The following is a 23,653-nucleotide window of genomic DNA, read 5'->3' as shown; positions in this document are numbered from 1 at the left end:
TTTTTGTTTTCCTTCCATTTTACAACTGTGTACTATTTTGTGTCAGTCTGTCACATAAAATCTCAAAAACTGTGGAAAGACAGACTCATTGCCTTCTGCCTTCTTTATTGGGCTAAACTGAAGCACTTGTAGCATTTAGTCGTGCATGTTAGGTTTCCACATTCTATTTAAAAAGACAGAATTCTGGTGAACTTAATCACTCTACAAGCATGGCTATTTCAAGCCCTTAATTGCATGTGTGGCTGCGGTGGATCAGAAAAGCTTTTTCAGTTTGGCACAAGGTTGCAGACAACAAGTCTCCGTCCAAGGCTTCAAGCCCAGCGCAGGTCCAGCCTCTACATGCGTAGATTACAGAGGGGACTCGGGTAGTAGATGAGTCGAAGCAAACCAGAACCTTCAACCAAACGTCCCCGTTGTTGGCCCTTTTTTTTAATTAGCTGAGGAGGTCCAGTAATCAGAATCTTGTTGGACCTGGACGTATGCTTCGGCTAACTCTAAATATGCTCTGTATTTAGATAGCAGATAATTTCTGCTCACCAAAAAACCCTCAGTCCATTTTCCAGTTTGGAATAAGGCCGAAGTATGCACTGTGTGGTGTTATTAAATAGCGTAGGAGAGCGGCAATTTAGGTTATGCATGTAATTGTATGAGTGGATGTTTGTGTGTTTACAAGGGAGCGCTTTGCCAGATTGACCGCAGTGTGTAACCAAGTCCAGGGTTTAATGGACTGTGCCTGAGTGGGGTAACTATAAGCTCTGTCTTGAGGTCACATTCACTGTCTTGCAGAGATACCACTGCTAAAAGCCTCTATCACTCAGCCATGACCATCTTTACTGAATAAAAAGAATCTAATCCTACAGACGTGCACATCACCGAGCTTAGCTTTGGCTTGTTTCATTGTGCAAATGTTTAAATCCTATGTCCATTCCTAAAATCCTCAGATAATTCAGATGATAATGATGGATGGATTTTTCTACAAGCCATGGCTCACTAAAGTCTATTAATTCTGTGGGAAGCATATGGCATAAATATTGTCTTTGCTTGGGTACATATTTCATTTTTTTAGCATTTCATGCATAAACCTCTGTCTGTTCTGCTCCAGCAGTGTAGTCAGGCCATTGCTCTCACAGGTGAAATTTGTGTGGCTCCTCTTCTTCTCCAGTAGGGCCTCATAGTGATCTGCAAAGCCTCTCAAGCTTTTACACCATTAGTTTTCATGAACCCCACTACTTGCCATATTGATTGGGTTAAGCCTCCACCAGCACAAACTCAACTCACCTTTAGATAAAAAACAAAACCAGTCAAACAGCAACATTTGTGATAAGATTATAGAGTATCTTCCCTTGATAGTACAAGATTTAACGAATTCAGTTGCTGCTGAGGTCATCATTGGTGAAATCAGGCAAATCATCTAAAGTGACTTCCACGTTATGGTTGAATTGCTTTGAAGGCAGATTCTCTTGATCATTTCCACCAAAACCAAAAATGTTCTATGTATTGGTCCCTTACATGTCTTCTCAAGCATAGTATTTAGAAAGTTGTCCAGGTGTATTTAGCAGATACCTACAATTAATCAGAGCTTTATCTTCTCAAATTATTTATTTTTAAGAGATCTTGTTGAAAAAAAAGTAGTATCTTTTGATGAGGTTAATGTTTGTGCAGAAAGGAAAAAATAGTGAGTTGTAATCTGTCTTGTATAGAAGATTTTTTAGTTGCATTTTATTTTAAAATCTGCTGGATGGTAGTGTATTTGTAGATTTGCAGTATGAATGCATAATATCAGGAAATGAGTGACTAGGATATTACGCAATACTGAGTCCCTGTAAGACTGTGATATTGGAAAAATAGATGTTGCAATGACTTTGGCTATTCGGTATGTAGGGTGGCTTTAATTTTCAGCGATATGTGAGCCAAGTTATTTATTACTAAGATACTTTCACTTTCATATTTTGCAGTTAGTTATGACTCTTAAAGAGAAAACAAAATTGGCTAATATAGTTATCAGCAGGTCAGAGCTTTAAAAAGTTGCTAATCTGAAATTGACCATGCTAGTATAATAATGTATGCTAACGCTTACTGTGTACTTTCAACTGTTTCTATCCAATATGTCAGTGTATAAAATCTGACATTATTCCATTGCCTCTAAACCACTTACATTTAAAACATTTTCACATTTGTTTTAAAGAAATAACAAAAAATTAAAATAAGTAGTGTGCCATGGTGGCGTAGGGGATAGTGCGACCCACGTTTGGAGACCTTGAGTCCTCGACGCGGCCGTCGCGAGTTCAACTCCTGGACCCGACGATATTTGCCGCATGTCTTCCCCCTTTCCTGTCAGCCTACTTTCATATAAGGGACACTAGAGCCCACAAAAGACCCCCTGGAGGGTTTTTAAAAAAAATATTCAAATAATCTAGCTGTACAGATCTAGCTATAGTAATAAGAGATCCACCATGTGAAACACCTGTAGAGCAACCTAACAAATTTGTGCAGTAATGCAACTACACTATATGCTCTTTTGTCAGACTGTAATACATTCATCTCATTAGATTTGATTATTCACTCCATATGGTGCCTTGTTTCACACGACTGGCTGCGGGTACCTCAGCAATTGATTTTATTGTGAACATCCTGTAAGTGGTCCTGCTGAGCCAGGAGGGAGTCTCTCTGCAGGAGGGCAGAGCACCATCTCCTTTCTGCTGAGTCCATAGTGGGGCCCCCAGGAAAACCTAATCTGTCTTCTCTGATTTCAAAAACAGCGGTTACCTCATCTCTGGCTTGGTGTGAGAACAGATTTCATTACATTATTACATTACTTTGTGATGGCAGCAGTTACAGAATGTTATTTTTCTTTTTTTTCCCCCCAGAATATATAACATGAACTAAAAAATGAGTGAACCGTCCTACTTGAATCTCTTTCTAGAATACTTAGAAAGAAAACAAGACTTGTTTTCTCTTGAGTTGCTGCCCTCACACTTCTCTCTGTTGCCTTGCATGCTTCGATTTTTAAAACATTTTATTTAGGAACCTGCATGACGAGGCAGCAGGTCACTGAAATGTAATATTTTTAGAATCCACTTCATTGAAATGAATATTTTTGCTGCTGTTATCAAACTGGAAGAACTGGAAAATAAGGAACTATTGATAATGTCATTTGGCAACAAGAAGGTTGTGACCAGTGAGGTTGAACAAAGCCATGCATTAAGTGGTTATTGTGTGACTTCTATGAGTTATGGACTAACTAGTGCTCTTGTCATAACAGTTAGTGTTACTGAAATGAATAGGCCTGTCTGTGCCTAGCATTCATTTGAGCGAGGCTCATTTACTTTCTGCACATTTGCAGCAACAACTATTAGTCTGAAAGAAATAAAATATGGGATTCCAGATTTGCTGGATGCTGGGTGTGTGTGTGCACGAGACATGTGTGTAATTGAAGCAAATTTCATCAGATAAACAAATGTCTAGCAGCCAACTTTCTGAGATCATCCAAGAAGGCATCCAGATTCATATTAGCAAAGGATGAGGTCATCTTTTTCTTCTCTTCAGCTTTACTGCATTTGTTTAAGCTCCTGGCCAAGAATGCCTGCTGTTTCTTAGCTGTTCATCAAGGTTTTATAACATGTTTTATTTTATTTTGTGGTCTGTTACATGTTTTAGCTGCATCTTAAACTTTCAGAATGAAACAAAAATATGGTTCATACTTTTGAGTTCTCTTCAAATATGTAGCCTTTACTTGCATTTATCTAGCCCAAGGAGCAACCCTGAGTTTCTTTAATCAAGGTGAGAACGGACATGTCATGTAGAAACTCTGCAAACTAAAAGCAAGATTTGTGCCACTAGCTCCTACATCAGATATACTCAAAGGAAGGTGTCTGTAAAAGTGAAACACGTGCAACCTTGAGAAGATCGGGAAGTAAAGGCCATTCAAAAGCTTGGATAAGGTTTTGAAGGTGAGGACAGCAGCTGGTGTCAGAGCTTCAAGAGCCACCGTACTCAGACGTATCAAGACAACAAAATATGTCATTAGTCTCTCACCTGGGTTAAAGAGGAGGACTGAGTTGTTGCTCGTCTCTTAGATGAAATTAAATGTATAATTTAGGATTCAAGATCCCAGGAGGAAGGATGGGGGCCACAGAATCCTCATTGTTTTTGGTCCTGTGTGAAGTTTCCAGTCAGCAATGACTAGGGGTGCCATGTCATATGTTGCTGTTGTCTCAGTGGGGATTAGCAAGCTGAAAGTCAGCCCAGCTGTCGACCAGGAAATTTGAGCACTTCATGCTTTCCTTTGTCGACAAGCTTTATGGAGATGCTAATTTTATTTTTCAGTAGGACTTGGCTTCTACTCACTTATCGTTGTAGATTGGACAGCAAACCAACTGGACCTAAAGCACATATAGAATCCATAAAGTATTGTAAAGAGGAATCGGAGATATATCAGACTTAATGAAATTGAGCTGAAAGCCACTATCACTATCAAAGCAAGCTGCTTCCACTTGCTTCTTTAAGACGTAACCTTAGCCTAAGACTGATCACCTCCATATCACACGGCTGTTATAGTCCAATTTTCATAAAAAATGAATTTAGGCTTTTCATTGGTTGCAAGCTAAAATTAATATAAATGACAGAAATGGTCAGAGACCAAGGTTCTTGACAGGTAAAGGTCATCTTGCCCTTTCTAGCTTGGAGGGAAGTTCCTCCCTTAAGTGAAGGAGATCAAGTATCTCAGGGTTTTGTTCATGAGTGAGAATGGAGTGGAAGATTGATAGACAGATTGGTGCTGCTGCTGCAGTAATGCGGACGATGCAAGGGGTTGTTGTGGTGAAGATACAGCAGAGCCAAAATTTAAGATTCTCAATTTACCGGTCAGTCTACGTTCCTACCCTCACCTACAGTCATGAAGTTTGGGTCATGAACAGCATCCCAGATACAAGCAGCCGAAATTAGCTTCTTCTCTCATGTGGCTGAAAGTTCCCTTACAGATAAGGCAAGGAGCTCAGTCAGCCAGGAGTAGAGACACTGCTCTTTCACATTGAAAGGAATCAGATGAGCTGACTAAGGCATCTTTTCTGGATGCCACCTAGAAGCTTGTTTTGGGGGTTGTTTCTGGCATGTCCCTAAGGGAAAATGTCCAGTACCTGCCCAATAATATGCCTCTCAGCAGACCTGGGAATGCCTCTGACTTCACCTGCGGACCTGGAGGCAGTGACTGGGAAGAGGGAAGTCTAAGCATCTCTGCCGAGACTGCTGCCCCTGCGACCCAGTACCGAATAAGCGGATGGAGCCAAGTGCATAAAGAAATTAAATTAACAGAAACAAATACTTGAAATGCATCCTGAACCTGATAATGAGTTTCACTTACTAGAACAACTTTACCTTAATGTTTTAATGTATTAGGATGCATCTGTAGGTGGAGGTGACAGACATTTTTTAGGTACATTCTTCACCTTTGGGCACTTTGTAAATTAATCAGGAGACAGTTTGGTTTGTTAAAGGAGCTTACATCAATGTTGGTCTGGTTGATAATGGAAATTGACAGAGTAGTTGCATAATTTTCATGGCTTTTTAAGAATTTAAATTGATTCATATATATTTATTTTGCTACCATCAGTTCTACAGGAATCCTTGATAATTATAGGTCCATTTAGAATAGAATACCCTGCAAATTGATTGAAATACAGGCATTTGTGACACATAACCTTCACTGTATGTGTGATGTGAACATTAAATGACTCCATTATTTTTGAACAAAGTGAAAAATTATTCCATATTGATTCCATGTATTTAGACAAATGTAAGAAGAACCAACTTCTTGTGTTACTTTGTTTTAAATAAAAGCTGTCAAACATTTGAAACTTTATCCCTAAATAGTTTAAACTCAACATTAGTGAATTTCCGTCTTTAGGAGTGTTATGCTGGTTTTGCTTTAGCTACACTAAAACAAGAGCACTAAAATAAATACGTCCAAAGTATGAGGTAATGTAATACCGTCTGGTAAGTTTATGTTTGACACTTGCAGAGTAATCTTTTGTAATAGCCCTGTTGGGATGCTTGTTTTGTGTGGCCTAAGCATTGTTGGTGGTCTTTCCTTTATTGCATTAACAAGTCTATAAATCAGATTGTAGCCATAATTGTGGAAAGAAACACTGCAAACATTTGGTTGAGAGTATTGTCATGAAACATGGTCCACATGGTTTTGCAATGATGTAAGTTGTTGTTCTGAAGGAGGCTTTTTTTTTTTGTCGACCAAGACCCCATTAAAAGCACGCTTAAAATGAATTGGACTTATTGTGCGGCTATATTTAAAGTCCGATGTTTATTCTAACACTTAGTGGTAGAATACACATGAATTACATCATAGGGTTGCATTCACGAATATAACTAAGCTTTATAAGGAGACTTGTGAAAAGTAGAAACCTTTTCGTAGTTTCATATTTTCTACAAAACACTTTCATTCATAATTTCTTTTAGAATAATAATACATGTTGGATGGCAAAAGACCACGCTGATGGCCTGTTTTCAGTGTTAAGCTAGATCTAGTCCTCTAAATATGCCCATATTAAATTATAGAACTAATAATATGATTACATTTTTCAGAGTTATTACAATTCAAAGAAAATAGTAGCCTTACAATTTCACTGAACTTGAGGAATAATTTTCTTTTTATGTAAATCTGTAAGATTTAAATCGATTGTTGAATTGTTTTGATTTGGCCCATGGATGCTGTCACAGCTGGTGGGGGCTGATGTTGTTTATTGAAGTAGATGGAATATGGTTGTTTTGGAGCAACGGAAGGACACATGGACATGAATGCACAAAGGAATGTTCAATGTATGATTGCATGATTTCATGATTTTGACAATTTGTAATAAAACAGACAGAGTTTGGGGAAGAAAACGGCGGTCGTTCTTCGTTCGCTAAAGCTGTTCTTGTTTACAGGCTTCCCACTCGGAAGAAAGGAGAAGAAGAGACAAAACAAAACAAACATCAATTGTTACAACTGTTTCAATACAGCTGAGACATGTAACATAGGTATAAAAAATATTTTTTCTGAGGTAACAGCCTGCGATGTCATCGATGACATCACGTCCGTCCCTGACTGTCACTGATGACATCAGACCGACAAAACGAACGTGATGTCATCGATGACATCGCAGGTTGTTCCTTCAGAAGTGCTTGAATAAGACGACCACGTGGTAATGTGAAGGCCTGTGAAGGCCATCGCTCCACCACGTGGACGCGAGGGCCTGTGAAGGCCAGGGATCCTTCAAGGACCGGGCCTGTGAAGGCCAGGGATCCTTCAAGGACCTGGCCTGTGAAGGCCCTCGCACCGAACGTGGACGCGAGGGCCTGTGAAGGCCAGGGATCCTTCAAGGACCTGGCCTGTGAAGGCCCTCGCACCGAACGTGGACGCGAGGGCCTGTGAAGGCCAGGGATCCTTCAAGGACCTGGCCTGTGAAGGCCCTCGCACCGCCACGTGGACGCGAGGGCCTGTGAAGGCCAGGGATCCTTCATGGACCTGGCCTGTGAAGGCCCTCGCACAGCCACGTGAATGCGAGGGCCTGTGAAGGCCAGGGATCCTTGAATGACCTGGCCTGTGAAGGCCCTCGCACCGCCACGTGGATGCGATGGTCTGTGAAGGCCAGGGATCCTTGAAGGCCCTCGCACCGCCACCTAGATGCGAAGGCATGTGAAGGCCCTGGCCTGTTAAAGCCCTCGCACCAACCTGTATGCGAGGGCCTGTGAAGTTGTATAAAATTACCTTTCTACCGTTTCTACTCTCTGCTCCTTCCATGCGTTGCTCTAGGGTGTCCCTACGCTCTTTCAGGTCTCATACTGATGTTTCCAGTTTTGTTAGAGCAGCCTTTGTTTCAGCAAACACACTCTAATTTTCTTTCCACAACTCCTTTAGTTCATGCAGGACTTCGGCTACCGTTTCATTAGCTTCGTTAGCTTTTCTTCTCTAGCTAGCTGTATTGTTAGCCTGCTGCGGGTCTTTCTTCTCTTTGGGCGCTTTTTGTTCAGTTTATTGTTTACCAACGGTGTTTCTTGTTGGCATTGTTTTCTTATTTGCTGTTTTTTTTAAGGGGGATGTCCAGAAAATTATGTAATTTGTCAGTTAATCATCAATTTGTCAGTTAATCATCAATCTCACTGGAGCCTCCACCCAATGCAGCCATCTCAGAGCATGGCACCACTGGAAGTCTTCAATACTTATTTTAACTAATGTATTTTATTGTTTTGGAAAAAATTTTAATTTGATATTTATTTATTTTTTTGCCAATGACTCTTTCATAATTTTTCTTATTTTAAGAATTTTTAACTGATTTTAATTATTTTCAATTTAATTATTTGTATAATAATTTTCATTTTAATTACTTTCTAATTACTGGTCAGTGGTTTTTATAGTATTTGCTAAATGGCTATGTGACAACAGACGAACCTCGGACATGTGAAGACAGGGGGCATTTTATAAACCTCATTATGATTTTTATCTGGATAAATCGTGTTCAGGATGCCGCAGCCTCTCCTATCTGTTTTTCCTCACAGCAATTGAACAGTTGGGTCTGCAGAAAAGTATTAAGAAGCCATTCAACCACAAGCTTAAATAGGTCAAGAATGTTGCAATGTCATTTCTAACAATAAAACATCTTGAAAAGTGAATGCTGTTAATGAAATGTGTACAAGAAATGTGTGAATAAAGATGAACAATTTTACAAATTATGCCATAAAGTCTTTTGTGTTCCAGTTTATGTTTTGCTTAAACCTAAGAAATGTACATTTTTGATCACACCAGAAACAGTGCCCACCTTACATTGGCTTCCCTGTGTTGTCAAGGGTTGTCCTCATGTAATTCTTGTAAAAGCTTAAAAGCTTTGGGTTATTTACACAGCCTTGTATCTCTGATTAGCACCTGCTGTGCAACCTCCTCTAGAGCTCCTATCACACTGTGCCAGCCAGCATTGGCTTTGCTCTAACACGTGGAAGCTGGTGTTCCAATCTAACGTAGGGGATTAAACTACACAGATCAATCTTTTGCAAAGAGAAGGCAATGGAATTTATTTTACATACTTAAACAGGGAGGAATTGGAGAATAATTTTATAAATCGGATGCATACTTCAACTCTTATTGCAATGGAAATCAGTATATCAAAGCAATGGTCTCTGACCATCATACACTAAAATAACTGGCATTAACTGTACAAACATATATGATCAATACTAGCTACGCACCGATAGGAATATTTGAGCCGATATCGATTGCTTTTACTATCCTTTGCAGAAACGCCATCAAGAGTTTGTATTGACTGGTAATTGGTTTTTTCACTGAGGAGGAATTGTAGCTCATACTTTGCAGAATTGTTTCACACATGGGAGGTATTCAAACTTTGAATGGCCATAATTAAGAAAATGCTACAGTATCTCAGTTGGATTGGAAGTCCAGAGTTTGACTAGGCCACTCCAAATCCTTTGTTTCATGTTTTTATGTGAAGTAATGGCATTAAAATCCTGAGTAGAAATTATGTTTCCATTAATTTTGATAAGTTGGCCAGATCTTAAAACTGCAAATCACTGGACCATCACCACCACATTGATTGCAGATATAATGTTGTTTTTCTGAACTGCTTCAACTTTTACTTCAAATGTGACTGGACACTCACTTTCTAGTAGCCCATGGAATATTTTCTCAAAAGTCTTAGATTGTCAAGAGGTTGTTTTTTTTAGCAAATCTGAGACAAACTTTTGGTTATTACCGCTGATTTTTGAACACAAATGATTTCAGAACTGAGGCCTAAATTATGACTGCACTTCTCTGAGAGCAGAACTGTTGAAAGATTGTGCCTACACTTATTGTCACGTTTATGGTGCAGAAACAATATAGGGACCATTACTTTCCCCTGTTGTTCTGTGTAAACAAAATAATTAGCTTCTCCAGTTTCATTACTGTTTCAGATTATGTCTGAGCTCAGCAGCTTTAAAAACAGAATTTGAGACTATTTGTCAGAAACAGACCCAATCAGTTGCTTCCTGAAATGACTTGATTGATCCTTTTTATGCCCCTACGGCATCATTGGCCATCCATTAAAACTAATCAGCCCTATTGATTGCCTATAAAAGATTACTGGGTTCCCCATTTTGTTGTATGTGATTTCTCTCTACAGCCATAGACTTTTATTGATCTATGGGTATTTGAGCTGTAACCTCTTTGGACTGAGTGAGACTTCAGTCATATAAATGTTTTTTTGACTCTACCATTTGGAACCTCTGTGGTAAAGAAGACACTGAAAGTTAAGGGACTTGTATTGCCTTTAAATAGATTACTGTCATTCTTGTGAGAACACTAGATTAGTGGTCGACCGATAGTTTTTCTTTAGCCAATACCCCACATTATAAAGTGAGTGCTGGCTAATTTTACTTGGCTGGGTTTTTTCCGCTTACTTTCACATGAAACCTGCAGTTAGAGACTGAAATTAGCTAGTTGGAAAAACAGCATCTTAACTCTATTCATGGTGACATTTCAAGTGGCTCATGATTGTTTTCACAACAAGAAAGGCAATTAGCTGCCAGGAATCCCTTTTTTTTTTGTCAATAAATGTATATTTACATGTAAATCTAATATTTGTATGTCTATATTTTTGTATTCAACAATAATTTTAGGAGACTTAGGGTTTGGTTTCATTTGGCGAGTAATTTTGAAAAGTTTCACACTTTCATTTGGTTTGGTTCACTTTTACACTTTCAACAGCGGCTGTTTTGGGGTGGGACGACAGAAAGGTCCCTCGTATTTTCTTCTTTCCTCTCAGATAACAATGTGAGCTTGTTGGGAAATTCTCTGAGATAATTTTAACTTAAACATTGAAGTTGCTAATGTCTCTTTATGGCCTGAACATTCTATGAAAATGACTTATGCCATACCATTTGATGGCTAATCATTTGTAAAGAACATTATCTATTGATGTGTATCATTCCTAACCGTTTGTCTGATATGCTAAACAGCTTTTGATTTGTCTTGTGGGCTAGACAAATTGAATTAAAAGAAATTAGATACAGGAGCAGTGTGTTGAATTTAGCTACATGTAAAAACACATTTGATGGTCTGAGGCACATGAATTCACTTTAACCTTTAATTTATAACTTTGAACTGCACGTCTTCATTACCCCCATAAAATAAATGTGTAAGCTGCCACTCATTAGTAAATCTATTTCTCTTGTAAGTGTATCTGCTGTTAAATGAAACATGTTTAAAGAGTCAGCCTAATCGCCTTGTCTGCACCTTATTCTCATTTAAACATTGGTCTAACACTGCAAAGTGCTTCGCAGCTCAGTGAACACAGAATATCAAAGTCACGTGGTTTATATTGTCTATTCAAGCAGCTGGCTTGTACCTGTGGAAGGGGCAAAATTTACTAGAAAGAGGTCAAACATCTGCTTGACTTGATTACATAAACTTAGGATTGGCTTATATAAATAACTTTAACTTAAGATAATCGATTGCCTGACATTTTCATGTCATTGGATGTCCATCCATCCATTTTCTAACACCCTTGTCCCTAGTGGGGTCGGGAGGGGTGCTAGTGCCTATCTCCAGCGAACGTTTCAGGCGAGATCATTGGATGTCATATTCACTATTTTAATTTCTTTCATAATAGATATTTATATTATTCTAAGATGAATTGATTGAAATGACCATCAATAATCCAAATGGGAATTTAAAAAAGCCTTACCTACTGTTTTACTCCCTTTTTGTCTGTCAAACAGGAAGTGGAAACTGTATCATGGTACGAAGTTCTCTTCACCTCAGACGTAACATTCTGCTTCCAGTTATCCTCACTTCTTTGGTCTTTGACAGTTTCTCCAAAATCTGTTCACAGTGAGAGTGAGAGAGTGGGAGGAATCATTTCCTTGGCCCACCAATAAAGGGTGTGGTCTTTAAGGATGAAGAAGAGGAGCATGATGAGTGGATTATTGTATCAGGCAAACGTCTCTATAAAGAAACAATATACCATTATGTGAAAAATTAAGATACCCCAATACAAATTTTGTTTTGTATTTATTACACTTAAGAAAATTTACGTTTTACTCATTAAACGAAAGATATGAATAAAAATGTGTTTCCTAACAGGAAAAAGTAATGACACCTAGTAACTAGCTTTCCCCTTTTGGTTTAAATAAAGGTCAATAGAAATCCAAAAGCCACAACAGTAAAAAGCCACAACGTTTTGCTAAAACAGAAGTTATGAAAAACTTGTTAGCACAACTTAAAAGTACATAACTTCAGTGAGATGCTTCTTGAAGTCGTCTACTAGTCTCTGAGGAGGATGACTCCATTTCTCACTTAAAGCTGTGAAATGTTTGAGGGCTTTTTCATATTCAGCTCATTTTAGATCACCCACAGCATCTCTGTGAGATGGAGAACTGGATTCTGACTGTTTTCAGTGAGTTGGGTGGATTTATTGGTAGAGTTGAGGACAACTCATATGCCTTAAGAACATTATTCCAGATCTTCTTGACCTGTAGATTGTAGATTTTCTGTAGGAAAATTATAGTCTGGTTATGTTTTTCTAAAAGCAAAGTTTTTTTTCTTTGCAGAACAACCCGTAGGTCTGTAATGACATTGTAAGCTTTTTGGTGACCTCTTTTAGCAGCTTGCAGTCTGCTTTCATTGTAAACGTACGTGAAAAGTCAGACCTGGACATGATGGTAGCTATTAATATATTCCACTTTTAGACTATTTTAAAGGTTTTGAGACTTCTTTAAATGCTTTACCATACTCATAAACTGCTCTAGTGTTTCTGGAGGCCTGAGGTAGCCCTTTTTATCCGCCCATGGTGTAGATTTTCATTTCAACAGTTAGGAGCACATCAGATTAAATGTCTGAGGCTTATACACAGAAAACCTTCAAAAATACTGAGTAACCACTTCCTCAATATGTAGTCACAATATGATTCAGCGTTGGGTAATGTTTGCCAGTAAATGAGAATAAATGTGGGGATGTTTGGAATTATTTATACTTAAATATCCAAATGTCCAGTTACGTTAAGGACTGGATGGACATCTTATTGGATGTGCCAATTTTTATCATACAAGTGCAAAGAAAAACTAATTCTCATATCTGCAAGTAAAGACTATACTAGTCTTAGTTATGTTACTGAAATTGTACCAAATAAGTGAAAAAAAACTTGAGAGGAAGGAAGAAATAAAAACCACTGTTGCAAAATAGATTAGGAGACGTGGATCAAAAGAACAAGCTGGAAAATTTGCATCTGATGTTGGTTTGTAGAGTGCCTTTTTCCTCAGGATGTTCTTGACCTGAAGCAGTGATCTGCTGTTGCAGATCAGTGATATGCTCAATTTGCTGAACCACATTCCACACATCCTGATCTAGCTGCATGCATCATCTTTCCTATGCATTTAGACTTAGAAGAGCCTGACATCAAAAGCATATGTGACATATAGGACTTCAAAGATAGGTGATAAATATATCCTCTTCTCAGATAGTTCAAATAAAACCCACTCCCCAGCAGTGAGGGCACTAACCCAGAGACAGTCAGACTATTGTATGAATCAGAACAAATGTTGCATAAACCACATAGGACTTTTATTTCCCTTTTTGTATTCACAGGAACCTTGTATTCCACTTTCTTAAAGTCTGATTATGATACCGCAACCCTGCATGCCCAGGCCCTTTACTTCAAGGTTTTTCCACACAGGTTATGGCACATGTGGGTGCTTCCCATAGATATTCGTGCTTGGAAAAGGGTTTTCAAAAGTATATTTCAGCTACAGTTCTACTGTACTCTTCCTAACCTTCCTGGAAAAGTTAGCTGTAGACTGTTGGAAAGGAGCCCCGAAAGCAAATATTGAACTTCACATTCAGAAGTAACAATATGGCGATTGTCTTAGCCGCCATCAAACAAAAGGTCAGAGCTTTACCCCCCCTGAGGTGCTGAGTTGGGCCATAAGAGTTTGGTTGTTCAGTTCACGTCTGTTGTGGATCTGGAGAAAGCTTATGGCCAATTCTCAAGGTATTTTGATTGTTGGATTATGCAGGGGTTCGAAGTTGCAGAGTCACTTTAAAGTCAATCTTGTCCTGTTGTGAGCAAAGCAAGAGCTTTGTTCACATTTTTGGCACAAGTTGAGCTTGTCCTCAGTACAGGTTGGTGTCCATCAGAGCTTTCACTAATCCTCTTTATGATATTCATGAACAGAATTTGAAAGTTTAGGCTATGTTCACCCAGTAGCTCTTGATCGTGAAATCCAAATTTTCTGCTGAAATAGAATTTCTTTTGCATGGTCGTTCAAACCTCAATGAAACATCTGTGTGAACGGTTTAAGCCCCCAAAGTTAACTGCCTGAGCAGAAGAAGAACATTGATGTCATACCATAGCGCACTGTCTACAGAAGTAATAATGGATGGAGCCTTTTATGGATTGATTTTTAAGTTTATTCAGCAATGGGAACTGACAAGGTTGTCACAAGATCATAATAACACGAAGGAAGCTAATAAAAAGAAAGCATAATTAATAGAAATGGCCTTTAGTGGAGACGTTGCCTTTAGTGCAACGTCTGTAGAGACGTCTGTTTGAATGTACAGTCAGAGCCAGGAGTGGTGGGATTATGATGCAAAGCACTTCACTGACACAGACTTCTTTCATAATATAATTTTCAGCTATTGCTTGATTTACTGTATCTGTCTTTTTCTGGTGCAGAATTATGAAGCATTTCTGACATCACGTGAAAACTGGATAAAATCCAACATGGCCGTTCAAGCTGTAGACACTTTGAAAACAATCAGATGCGTATCTGATTTAGTACCATGGGGTGAAAATATCTAAAATGGGACATTCAGACTGTGGTGAAAAAGTCAGATATAGGTTGCATTTATGCAACAACAAACAAAGAAGCGGATTTGGTTCGTATTTGCCTGCTATCTGAATGTAGCGGTTTTCAGGTCTCCTCTTTGCTTTTTGCAGATGATGTGGTTCTATTGGTTTCTTTAAGCCATCAGTTCATAGCCGAGTGTTAGTCAGTCAGCATGAGAGTCACTTCCTCTTAGTCACTGGTCTGTCTACATTCAAGCCTTGACCTTTTGTCATACGATGTGGATGATGATGGAAACGGTGAGACCCCAGATGGAAGTAGCTGGTATTTGCTTCCCGTAAAGAGCCACTGCTTTCTGCATCAGAACAAGTCAGCTGAGGTGGTTCAGGTATCTGATAATGATCTCTTCTTGAAGTCTCTCTTGCAAGATTTTTGTGGGCACAAGTCACTGAAAGGAGACTTTAGGAAACACTAAAGAGACTACAAATCCCTTCTGGCCTGGGAATATCTTTTAATCCCTCAGGATGAGGGAACTGCGATATCTGCGATTCCCTCAGCAAATTGCTAAGAAGGACATGACTGGGTGTCATGTTTTCTGACCATTATTTATACTGATAATGGTCAGCAGCTATAGAAAAGTACATCTGTACATTGTTCCAGTGATTGTTTTCCAAAAGAGGCTATAAAACTAATTTGGTTTGCCTGAAAAGGGCAAAAGGTGGTTCAAAATAAAATTCTACTGTCAGCATCATTTGGATCATATTTTTTTGAAAAGTCCTAAATTTTAAATAATGATCATCATATTGAAACTTCAGCTGGTGATGTTTTTTTTTAACTTTTATTTAGGTTGTGGGGGGAAACATAAGTAAAGGAACGATAAAGAGTATTTTCTTTCCTTGATTGGAAAAACTACCAGTAAAACAAGCTGCCACCCAGAAAGGTCTCTTTAGTACAACCAGAAAAAAAATGAAGTTTTCATTTTTAAGGTTTTGTTTTTAAACACTGTTGACCAATTGTGCACTTATTCTAAAAGGTGTAAGCATGACCTCATAGCATTAGACTAGAAGTATGCAGTGAGAGCGGGTAGCAACAGGGAGGCTAAATATAACCAGATGCTTGGTTTGAGATTTGCTACACAGTTTTATATATAGACCCTAGGTAATATTTGATTATTTCTGACTTTATAGAGCACAGGAGAACATTAATAAATAACTAGAGCTCTCTGTGATCTATTGTGTGGATGTTAGATAATTGTTTCAGGGATCATGTTGCATTCTTTCAGTGTTGGTTTAACCCCTGAACAGAGAATAAACAAATTCATTAATTCATCCACCACATAATTTACTTATATTCCATCAACAGTTTTTCCTCCCTCTGCTGACCCAGATATGAGTGCACACTATTTCTTGTGCAGGTTTTAATGAAAAACTTCTTCCAGCTTTTATTATACTTTTTTTTTTTTTTTTTTACAGATGCAGTTGAGGCAGATGAAGAGTCAGAGCAGGAGAAAGAGCCAGCAGAAAAGGCAAAGACAAAACCAGAGAAGAGGAAAATGGTGACAGAGAAAAGCCCTAAAGCCAAGAAGAAGAAAAATAATGATCAGGTTGTACCCTTTGTGTGTCAATACCACCCATTCTGTTTTTTCATCATAGGAGCAAATTTGTAAAATAAATGTACAAATTAAAAGGAAAAAATGACAATTATTTGTGTGCAGCCAGAATATCAACCAGGATATTTAATTACCTTTTTTTTGGTCTTTTCTTTTACGAGGATGGTTCACGGATAAATAAATTGCAGGCATGTTCTCTGCAGGCAGCTATGTCAGCATGACTGCTTTTGATTAAGTTTTTAATTGACACATTTTCTTATGAAAAATAAGTACTACATAGTGCAACCTGAGTCAGATCTGCTCCAGTAAACACTGACAGTGCAGACCAGAAATCTTTAATGTTAATGTGAGTTTTATAATTTTGTGCTAATAAAATTCTCTGTGTTTTAGAACAAAACATCAACATGCTCATATATTAAATTAGTTGGAGGTGGGGGCGGGGGGTTCTCAGTGATGATTTGTTTTGTATTTGTTTCAACTCAAAAATAATTAGGTAGCATAACAGCAGAGGAAAAAAAATGCAATGACTGATTTTCAGCCCTCTGGTGGTAAATAAGATCAGTTTCACATGTAAGACTGCCCAAAATTAAGAAAATCTGGGCCAATTCATTGGTGCAGTCCTAATAATTATCAAATATTTCACTCTGGAAAAGCACAACTGGAAGAGAAATACCTTAAAACAATTACAGCTATATATTACTGCTATATTACAGCTAATGAAGGCTTAATCCAAATGCGTGCCACACTTTACAGATTTGTTCAAATTTAGCAAAAGATTTTCCATTTTCTTGGCACTTCGTAGCTAATAATTTTTGTGTTGCTTTAATCTTCAATCTTTGTGTTGCTCTGTAAAATCCTCCCTAAAATCATTGCAGTATTTTTGCCGACTTGACAAAATACAGAAAAGTTAAATGAGTATATATATATATATATATATATATATATATATATAAGCATAATTTCTAGGCTTTTTGGCTGCAGAATAAATCAACATACACTGCTCAAAATAATTAGAGGAACACTAAAATGACATATCCTAGAGCCCAGTAAATAAAATATTTCAGTCGAAAATCTTTATTCATTGCATAGTGGAACACGCTGAGAACAAAATAAACGCAAACAACGTAAATCAAAAGTATCATCCCATGCGGGTCTGGATTTAGAATTGCTCAAAAGTGGAAAAAATCACATCACCGACTGATCCAGCTCCAGTGGAAATTTCTTAAGACTAGTCAAAATGAGGCTCAGTAGCAGAGGTCGCATTAACGGAATATTTTCCGTATTTGACCGGTTATTTTTTTAAACAACGGAAAAATTTGAAGCCCGTCGGTCATTTGACAGGTTTTAATTTACACTCTGGACTGGTGCAGACATTATAGACTTTACGCAAAGAGTTCATCGCAGAGGCAACTAAAACCAATCAATAAAATCCTTTCTGAATGTCATCTCATGAACACTAAACTAAATGGGTCTTTCTGACCGGGAGCTGACAGTGTGTTGAAGAATTATAAACCGGACGCTTTGGAGCGCATCTAGTTAGGAAGCGCGTTCCAAACCTTTGGTTGAAATGGTGCGTTTAATACCAGTCTCCATTACATACAGAACAGAGGAAACTAAAGAGAATGCAACGTTGAGCTAATCCATTTATAGTCTAAACAGAGGAGCCGGTAGTTTATCTTGAGGAAATAAATAAAGATTCAGAAATTAATTAGACCGTAACTTGCGCAGTCTGCTGCACAACCAATGCGGACGCGGCTCTGCCGCTTCTAAGAATTGAACTTAGCTCATCCTGTAGTTTTAGCAAATGGAGCTGGAAGACATTACCCTCTTGGACCAGAAGGGGAGCAGTGTTCAGAAGCACGGCAGACGTAACATCTCTCCGTTTCGGGGAAGCAAAATCATGCAAAAAAATACTCGTAAAAGTACACTCACGGACCGCGCACAGGGTAAAAATCTCTTGAGTTCAATTGATGGGTTTGGATTAGACAGATCCAACTGACTGATGAACTAGAGCAGATGTCTCTGCAGACCAGGAGGAATTTGTGAGGCTGTGCGTTCAGACCCCCGCGGGTGAAGTGCTGGTAATACAATTGGAGCCATTTAATTTCATTTATTATAAGTTATTGGGGCCACAGTCATGGTTTTTGTCACGGAGAAAAAGTTAGATGCGTTCATCTGCTTTATGTGATGGGATCTGGATTCACGGTTCAACTCGGTGAATATCAACTAAACCACATAAAAATGCGACTAAATAGCCGATGTTAATGCAATTATAATTTGACGGGTAAAAATAGTACATGACCGATTTTTTAAATTTTTTTATTTTTTATGCTGTCGGTCAAAATGACGGCGAACAAAAAAGTCTAGCAAGACCTCTGCTCAGTAGTTGTGGGGGGGGTGTGGGTGGGGGCATGTGTGTGTGTGTGTGTGTGTGTTTGACAATGTGGCCCCCACCCTCCTGAGGCAGCAGATGTTCTCCTGAGCGATCTTCTCTCAGACCTGGATTAAGGCATCAGTTCTTTCCTGGACAGTCTGTGGTGCAATGTGGCGTTGGTGGAAGGAACAGGACACGATGTCCCAGATGCGCTCGTATTTTATTCAAATTTGGGGAACAGGCAGGTCACTCCATAGCATCAGTGCCTTCATCCTGCCGGAGCTCTTAAGCCACACGATGCATCACAGGAAACACAGGCCCCACTGGCCGTTCTCCTACCTCCGGCATCCTCTGGACACTGTGCTGACAGACACACCAAACCTTCTTGCCACAACTCGCATTGATGTGCCATCTTGGATGAGTTGCACTACCCAGGCAACTTCTGTGGGTTGTAAAAAGTGACCAAAACATCAGCAAGAAAGGATGAGAACAGAGAAATTGTCTCAATAGGGCTGGGCTATATGGACTTAGAGGTTTAGCATGACATTTTGTGGTACTGTTGTAATAAGTGACAATAAAATTTGTCACTTCTTTTTTAGTTAACGGTATGACTGTGACTTCATGACACAACCATTGTTGTTACAAATGTAGCCCCACAAGCACAAATACTGTTCTTGTGTCTTCATAAATGACATTATCAATTTCATTAATGTCGTATGTAATTATTTAGTCTAACAGAGTCTAACAGATTATTTTTTATGTATTACTTTTACAGAAAGGGTGTATAACTCCTCAAAAGAAAGAAATAGAAGATGAGCAGTCAACTAAACCCCAAAAGAAGAGAAAGGTGAGTCTGGCGACACCTGCTGTTGTAGTGGAGAACTGCTGTTGCACACACTGCTGCTCTGGGCAGTGACAGTCTTTGTGTGGGAATATTAGTTGAATATGTTTCGTTTTCAGAGAAAAAAGAAAACTATCACAGACGTTTTGGCCACCTCGGAGCCAAAGCCGGGCGATGCAGCTGACCTGCAGGACCTGATTACTCGGTACTACTCAGACAAGCGCTCCGTGATCGAACTGGAAGAGCTCAAACTGCAGAGTGAGTCTCAGCCATTTCCCTTTCACCGTTCATCTTCAGTCGATATCTGCTGACCCACCGAGTCACTGAGGTTGCCTCGTGTCATTCCACAGACTCCTGCTTTCTGTCCAGTAATGACTTGACACACACACTCTCCTCTTATCTGAAACAAGGTGAGCCAGGTTCTGATCTTTGATGAATTTCCTTTTTTTTTTTTTGTTTGTCGTTAGATGTTTACAACCAGACTCATGTTTGACTTCGATTGCTTTTTTTGTTTTCTTATTTTCAGTTTGTCCCAAGTGGGCAAAGATCCAAAAGCAGCATTCAGAAAAGAGTTCAGTGGTTATACTGATTGTCTGCAGCTCTGCGCTTCGAACTATAGAACTCCTCAAGTAAGTAAACGTGAGGTTAGACAGTCAGAAATTACACATACAGTGTCTTGCAAAAATATTCATCCCAAATAATTTTCTGTTCTTTATCAAACCTGATGGGCTTTAATAGAAAAACTGCTTTTATGCTGAGGTTAATTTACACAAAGGTTAACTTATATTTACAAATGTAGTGCATGTAGAAGCATTTGGTTGCCCAGGATTTTATTGAGGGGTATCACGTTTACAGTAGCTGAATACGTCATATACTCTAAGGGCGTTTTTACACCGAGTAGACTCGGTTTGACTGGGGACCAGAATTGCAATATTTGTTACATTTTCAGCTGATGTCAAACAATCCAAACTTCGGTAATTAAAAAACTTGTTCACCCTCTTGCCTGCGGTGGCGCTGCACCAAGAATGATTGAAGGAACCAACATGAGAACTTCTGAAGAAGACATGAACAACTTCTTCATGAAATGTAAACAAAAATGGAGCGGTGAAAGATTTTAGTGGCTGTAGGATTTCTCTTTCGTCTTAGGTAAAAGACAACGAGCCATTTCTCCCACTGGCACTAGACTCGCATGTTTATTTTGGTTGTATTTACCCAGAATTCCCTGTGCTACAGTCCACTAAAGCTTCTTTTGGAGCAGTCTCCAGGCCACTTCGCATTCACATATCCATTCAATCCGAGCCAGAGTTCACTTTAGTCGAAATGAGACCTAGGTTTTCAGGCAGAGACCAGGATTTGCATTTTTCGTCCGCATCAGAATTCAATTACACTTTCACACCTCCCTAAACAAACTGGACTTTTTGGCAACTGAACTAGAGTTTGATTGAAGTGGATTAAACAGGGCTGGTGTGAATGCACCATTAGGTTTGTGGTTATAAGGTGACAAATGTCAGAGTTAGACAAGTATGAATATTTTTGCAAGATGCTTTATGTTTGAATTCTAATCTTGTGACTGTTTCGATTGCAGGCAGCTGACTGCTTTCAAGGGCGAAGCCAGAGCAGTGAAGCTTTTTGCTAAGCACATCAAGGTATTCATTCAGACATATTGGAAGAACGCAGGTTGTCAGTCATGAAGGGGACAGTTGGCATTATGTTTTCTCTGGGTAGATAGAGGAGCAGGTCAAGCTGCTGCAGAAAGGCATCACACACATCGGAGTGGGAACACCAGGCAGGATCAGCGCTCTCATTGACAAAGGTTTGTGTGGACATAATGGTTTGTTGAAAACCACCTCGGACATCCTGAAGCTGTTTCAGTCTCATCTTCTTTTTCTCCAGAGGGTTTGAGCCTGCAGGCTTTGAGGTACCTGGTTGTTGACTGGAACTGGAGGGACCAAAAGCTCAGGCGGATGGTGGACATTCCTGAGGTGAGCTACTGCCCCCTGCTGGATTGAAATGATAAACAACAAGTTTTAACAGAGTTGATATTTGGATGGAATTTTAGATCAATATTGGGTCAAAAATGGGATTTTGTTTATTGATAGCCTTTGAGTCAGGACTCTTTTCTTTTCAGAAGGCAGGAGAGGCAGCAATCTCAGTATTTCCAAACATTTTTTCCCAGGACGTTCTCCTACTTCTGCCTAGAAAGAAGCCACAGTCCTCCCCAGCAAGTTAATGTTTATTTATCAAAACATTACATCCCTGACATTTTTATCAGATTTTATTGAACAAAAAAAATTAACACATTGAACAAAGTGATGTTGGTTGATGTGTTTACAGACTGAACAAAGTGGGAGTTTTCAATTTGGATGCATTTAATGTCCGAGAAAAATGTGAGAAAGCAAGTTGAGAAACATTTACCTTGACATTTCAACATTTGCCACTCACAAGATGGAGAGGTTTTTGATAGCATTTTAGGTCTGCATCTCATTTAACGCTGCATGCTGGTTTATTAGTTGAAATTCAGATTTTCTTTTGTCTTCTATCACCATGGGCCCATTATTAGTGTCAAATTACACCAAAAAGACTAGAGTGGTCAAATGACTGGAGTTTCTTAGAGAATAGTAGCATAATTTCAGGCCTTTTCCACCACTAGTTGCTGCTCACTGCCAGACAGCTGACTGAAAGAAGGCCAGTACCAGCTTGGGTTGGCATCAGATGGGAGAAAACACAATCTGGTTGTGGAAACTAAAGAAGAACTCAGTCTTTTTAAAGTTGGAAACTTTAAAAAGACTAATATGCTGATATGCAGCCGACTGCATGCTACACCAGCAGATAGCCTGACTAATTAACTGTTTTTAACTTATATTGGATTATTTGTCTGTCAATGTTATATTCAAAAGAGAAGGACAACAAAATCTAATATATTTTGTACAGAAAGAACTTTAAAAACTCAGAGTAAATGTATTAGTTCATTTTATACTTTGAAGTAGTTACAAATAATAAATAAATGTAACAGAGGTAGGAATAAAAAAATCTAAATATATTTTTACTGTAAATGTCTATATTTTGTCTCAGACTAGCTTTTCTTTTTGGTACCATAAAAATCTGATGCTGGCCAATTAAAACCTGTGATAATTACAATATGTCTTTTATTTTAGAGAAGTATTGTTTCAGAGTGCTGTCCAGATTGGCGGTTGAACGTTTTGCATCATGTTTGTCCTTTTTAGATCAAACTGGACTTCTTGAAGCTGCTGGAGAACGAAGTCCTGGCTGCTTGTAAAGAAGACAAAGTCAAAATTGGACTATTTTAATTGAACATCTATGTGATCTTATTGTTTTAAATGATCACTGAGGGGCCTCACACTGTTTGTTTCCTACTGTGTTTATGTCTGCTTCTCATTCTATTTTTGTTAGACCAGAGTTTCTACGAAGTCTTGAGAAGTCTAGGAAAGTATAAAATATCTTGTTGTTTTCTAGGTCTGGGTTAGTATGGAAAAATGTTTGGGTGTCCGTATTTTATTCCCCATTTAGTTTTCTACAACGTTACAGCCCGAGTTTGCCTCTCAACCACTTTAAATCAGACTTTTAAGCTGGACCTGGACTTTGGTGTAATTGCTGTACAAAACTTTGATACTGCTGTTTTCACATTTCTACAAATAGAAGTAAGCATATCACAGAATCTGTATTTACTAAAATCAAGCAAATGGAAGACGACTTCAGAGTGATGTTTCATGAAAATCTAACTTCTATAAAAACAGTTAAAGGCACCTTCCTTGTACTTTGACTATAATAGCTCAAAAGCTTCATAAAAATGCAGAAGTATAAAAAGAACTATGACATTGTGGAGTGGAAAGGATATAGGAGCCGTTTGTGTAAAATGCATGTCAAAGTGTGATGCGTGGAATAAACTAGCTCAACATAAAACCTCCAAACTGTTGTTTGTGCTTACAGGAAGTCCCTCTTGAAAATGTAAGGTCACTGGATTACGCCAAACAGGAAATCATTTATCATA

At 38.7% G+C, this 23,653-nt stretch overlaps 1 protein-coding gene across 2 annotated transcripts in view; it reads left to right on the top strand.

The window, feature by feature from the left end:
- Positions 1-23,573, top strand: part of cmss1 (cms1 ribosomal small subunit homolog) — a 38,691-nt gene extending 15,118 nt beyond the window's left edge. For both annotated transcript variants that reach the window (XM_028021957.1, XM_028021958.1), the window contains 9 exons: positions 16,293-16,423; positions 19,579-19,650; positions 19,764-19,902; positions 19,995-20,054; positions 20,171-20,273; positions 21,230-21,290; positions 21,370-21,457; positions 21,538-21,626; positions 22,869-23,573. In XM_028021957.1, the coding sequence (XP_027877758.1) occupies positions 16,293-16,423; positions 19,579-19,650; positions 19,764-19,902; positions 19,995-20,054; positions 20,171-20,273; positions 21,230-21,290; positions 21,370-21,457; positions 21,538-21,626; positions 22,869-22,952 (827 nt within the window). In that variant the 3' untranslated portion in view covers positions 22,953-23,573. The remainder of the gene's footprint in view (positions 1-16,292; positions 16,424-19,578; positions 19,651-19,763; positions 19,903-19,994; positions 20,055-20,170; positions 20,274-21,229; positions 21,291-21,369; positions 21,458-21,537; positions 21,627-22,868) is intronic.
- Positions 23,574-23,653: the final 80 nt, after the last annotated feature.

Source organism: Xiphophorus couchianus, chromosome 7, assembly GCF_001444195.1.
Source record: "Xiphophorus couchianus chromosome 7, X_couchianus-1.0, whole genome shotgun sequence".
Lineage (NCBI taxonomy): Eukaryota > Metazoa > Chordata > Actinopteri > Cyprinodontiformes > Poeciliidae > Xiphophorus > Xiphophorus couchianus.
Note: the sequence above shows the minus strand (reverse complement) of the source record. Positions and strands in the feature narration are given on the sequence as shown.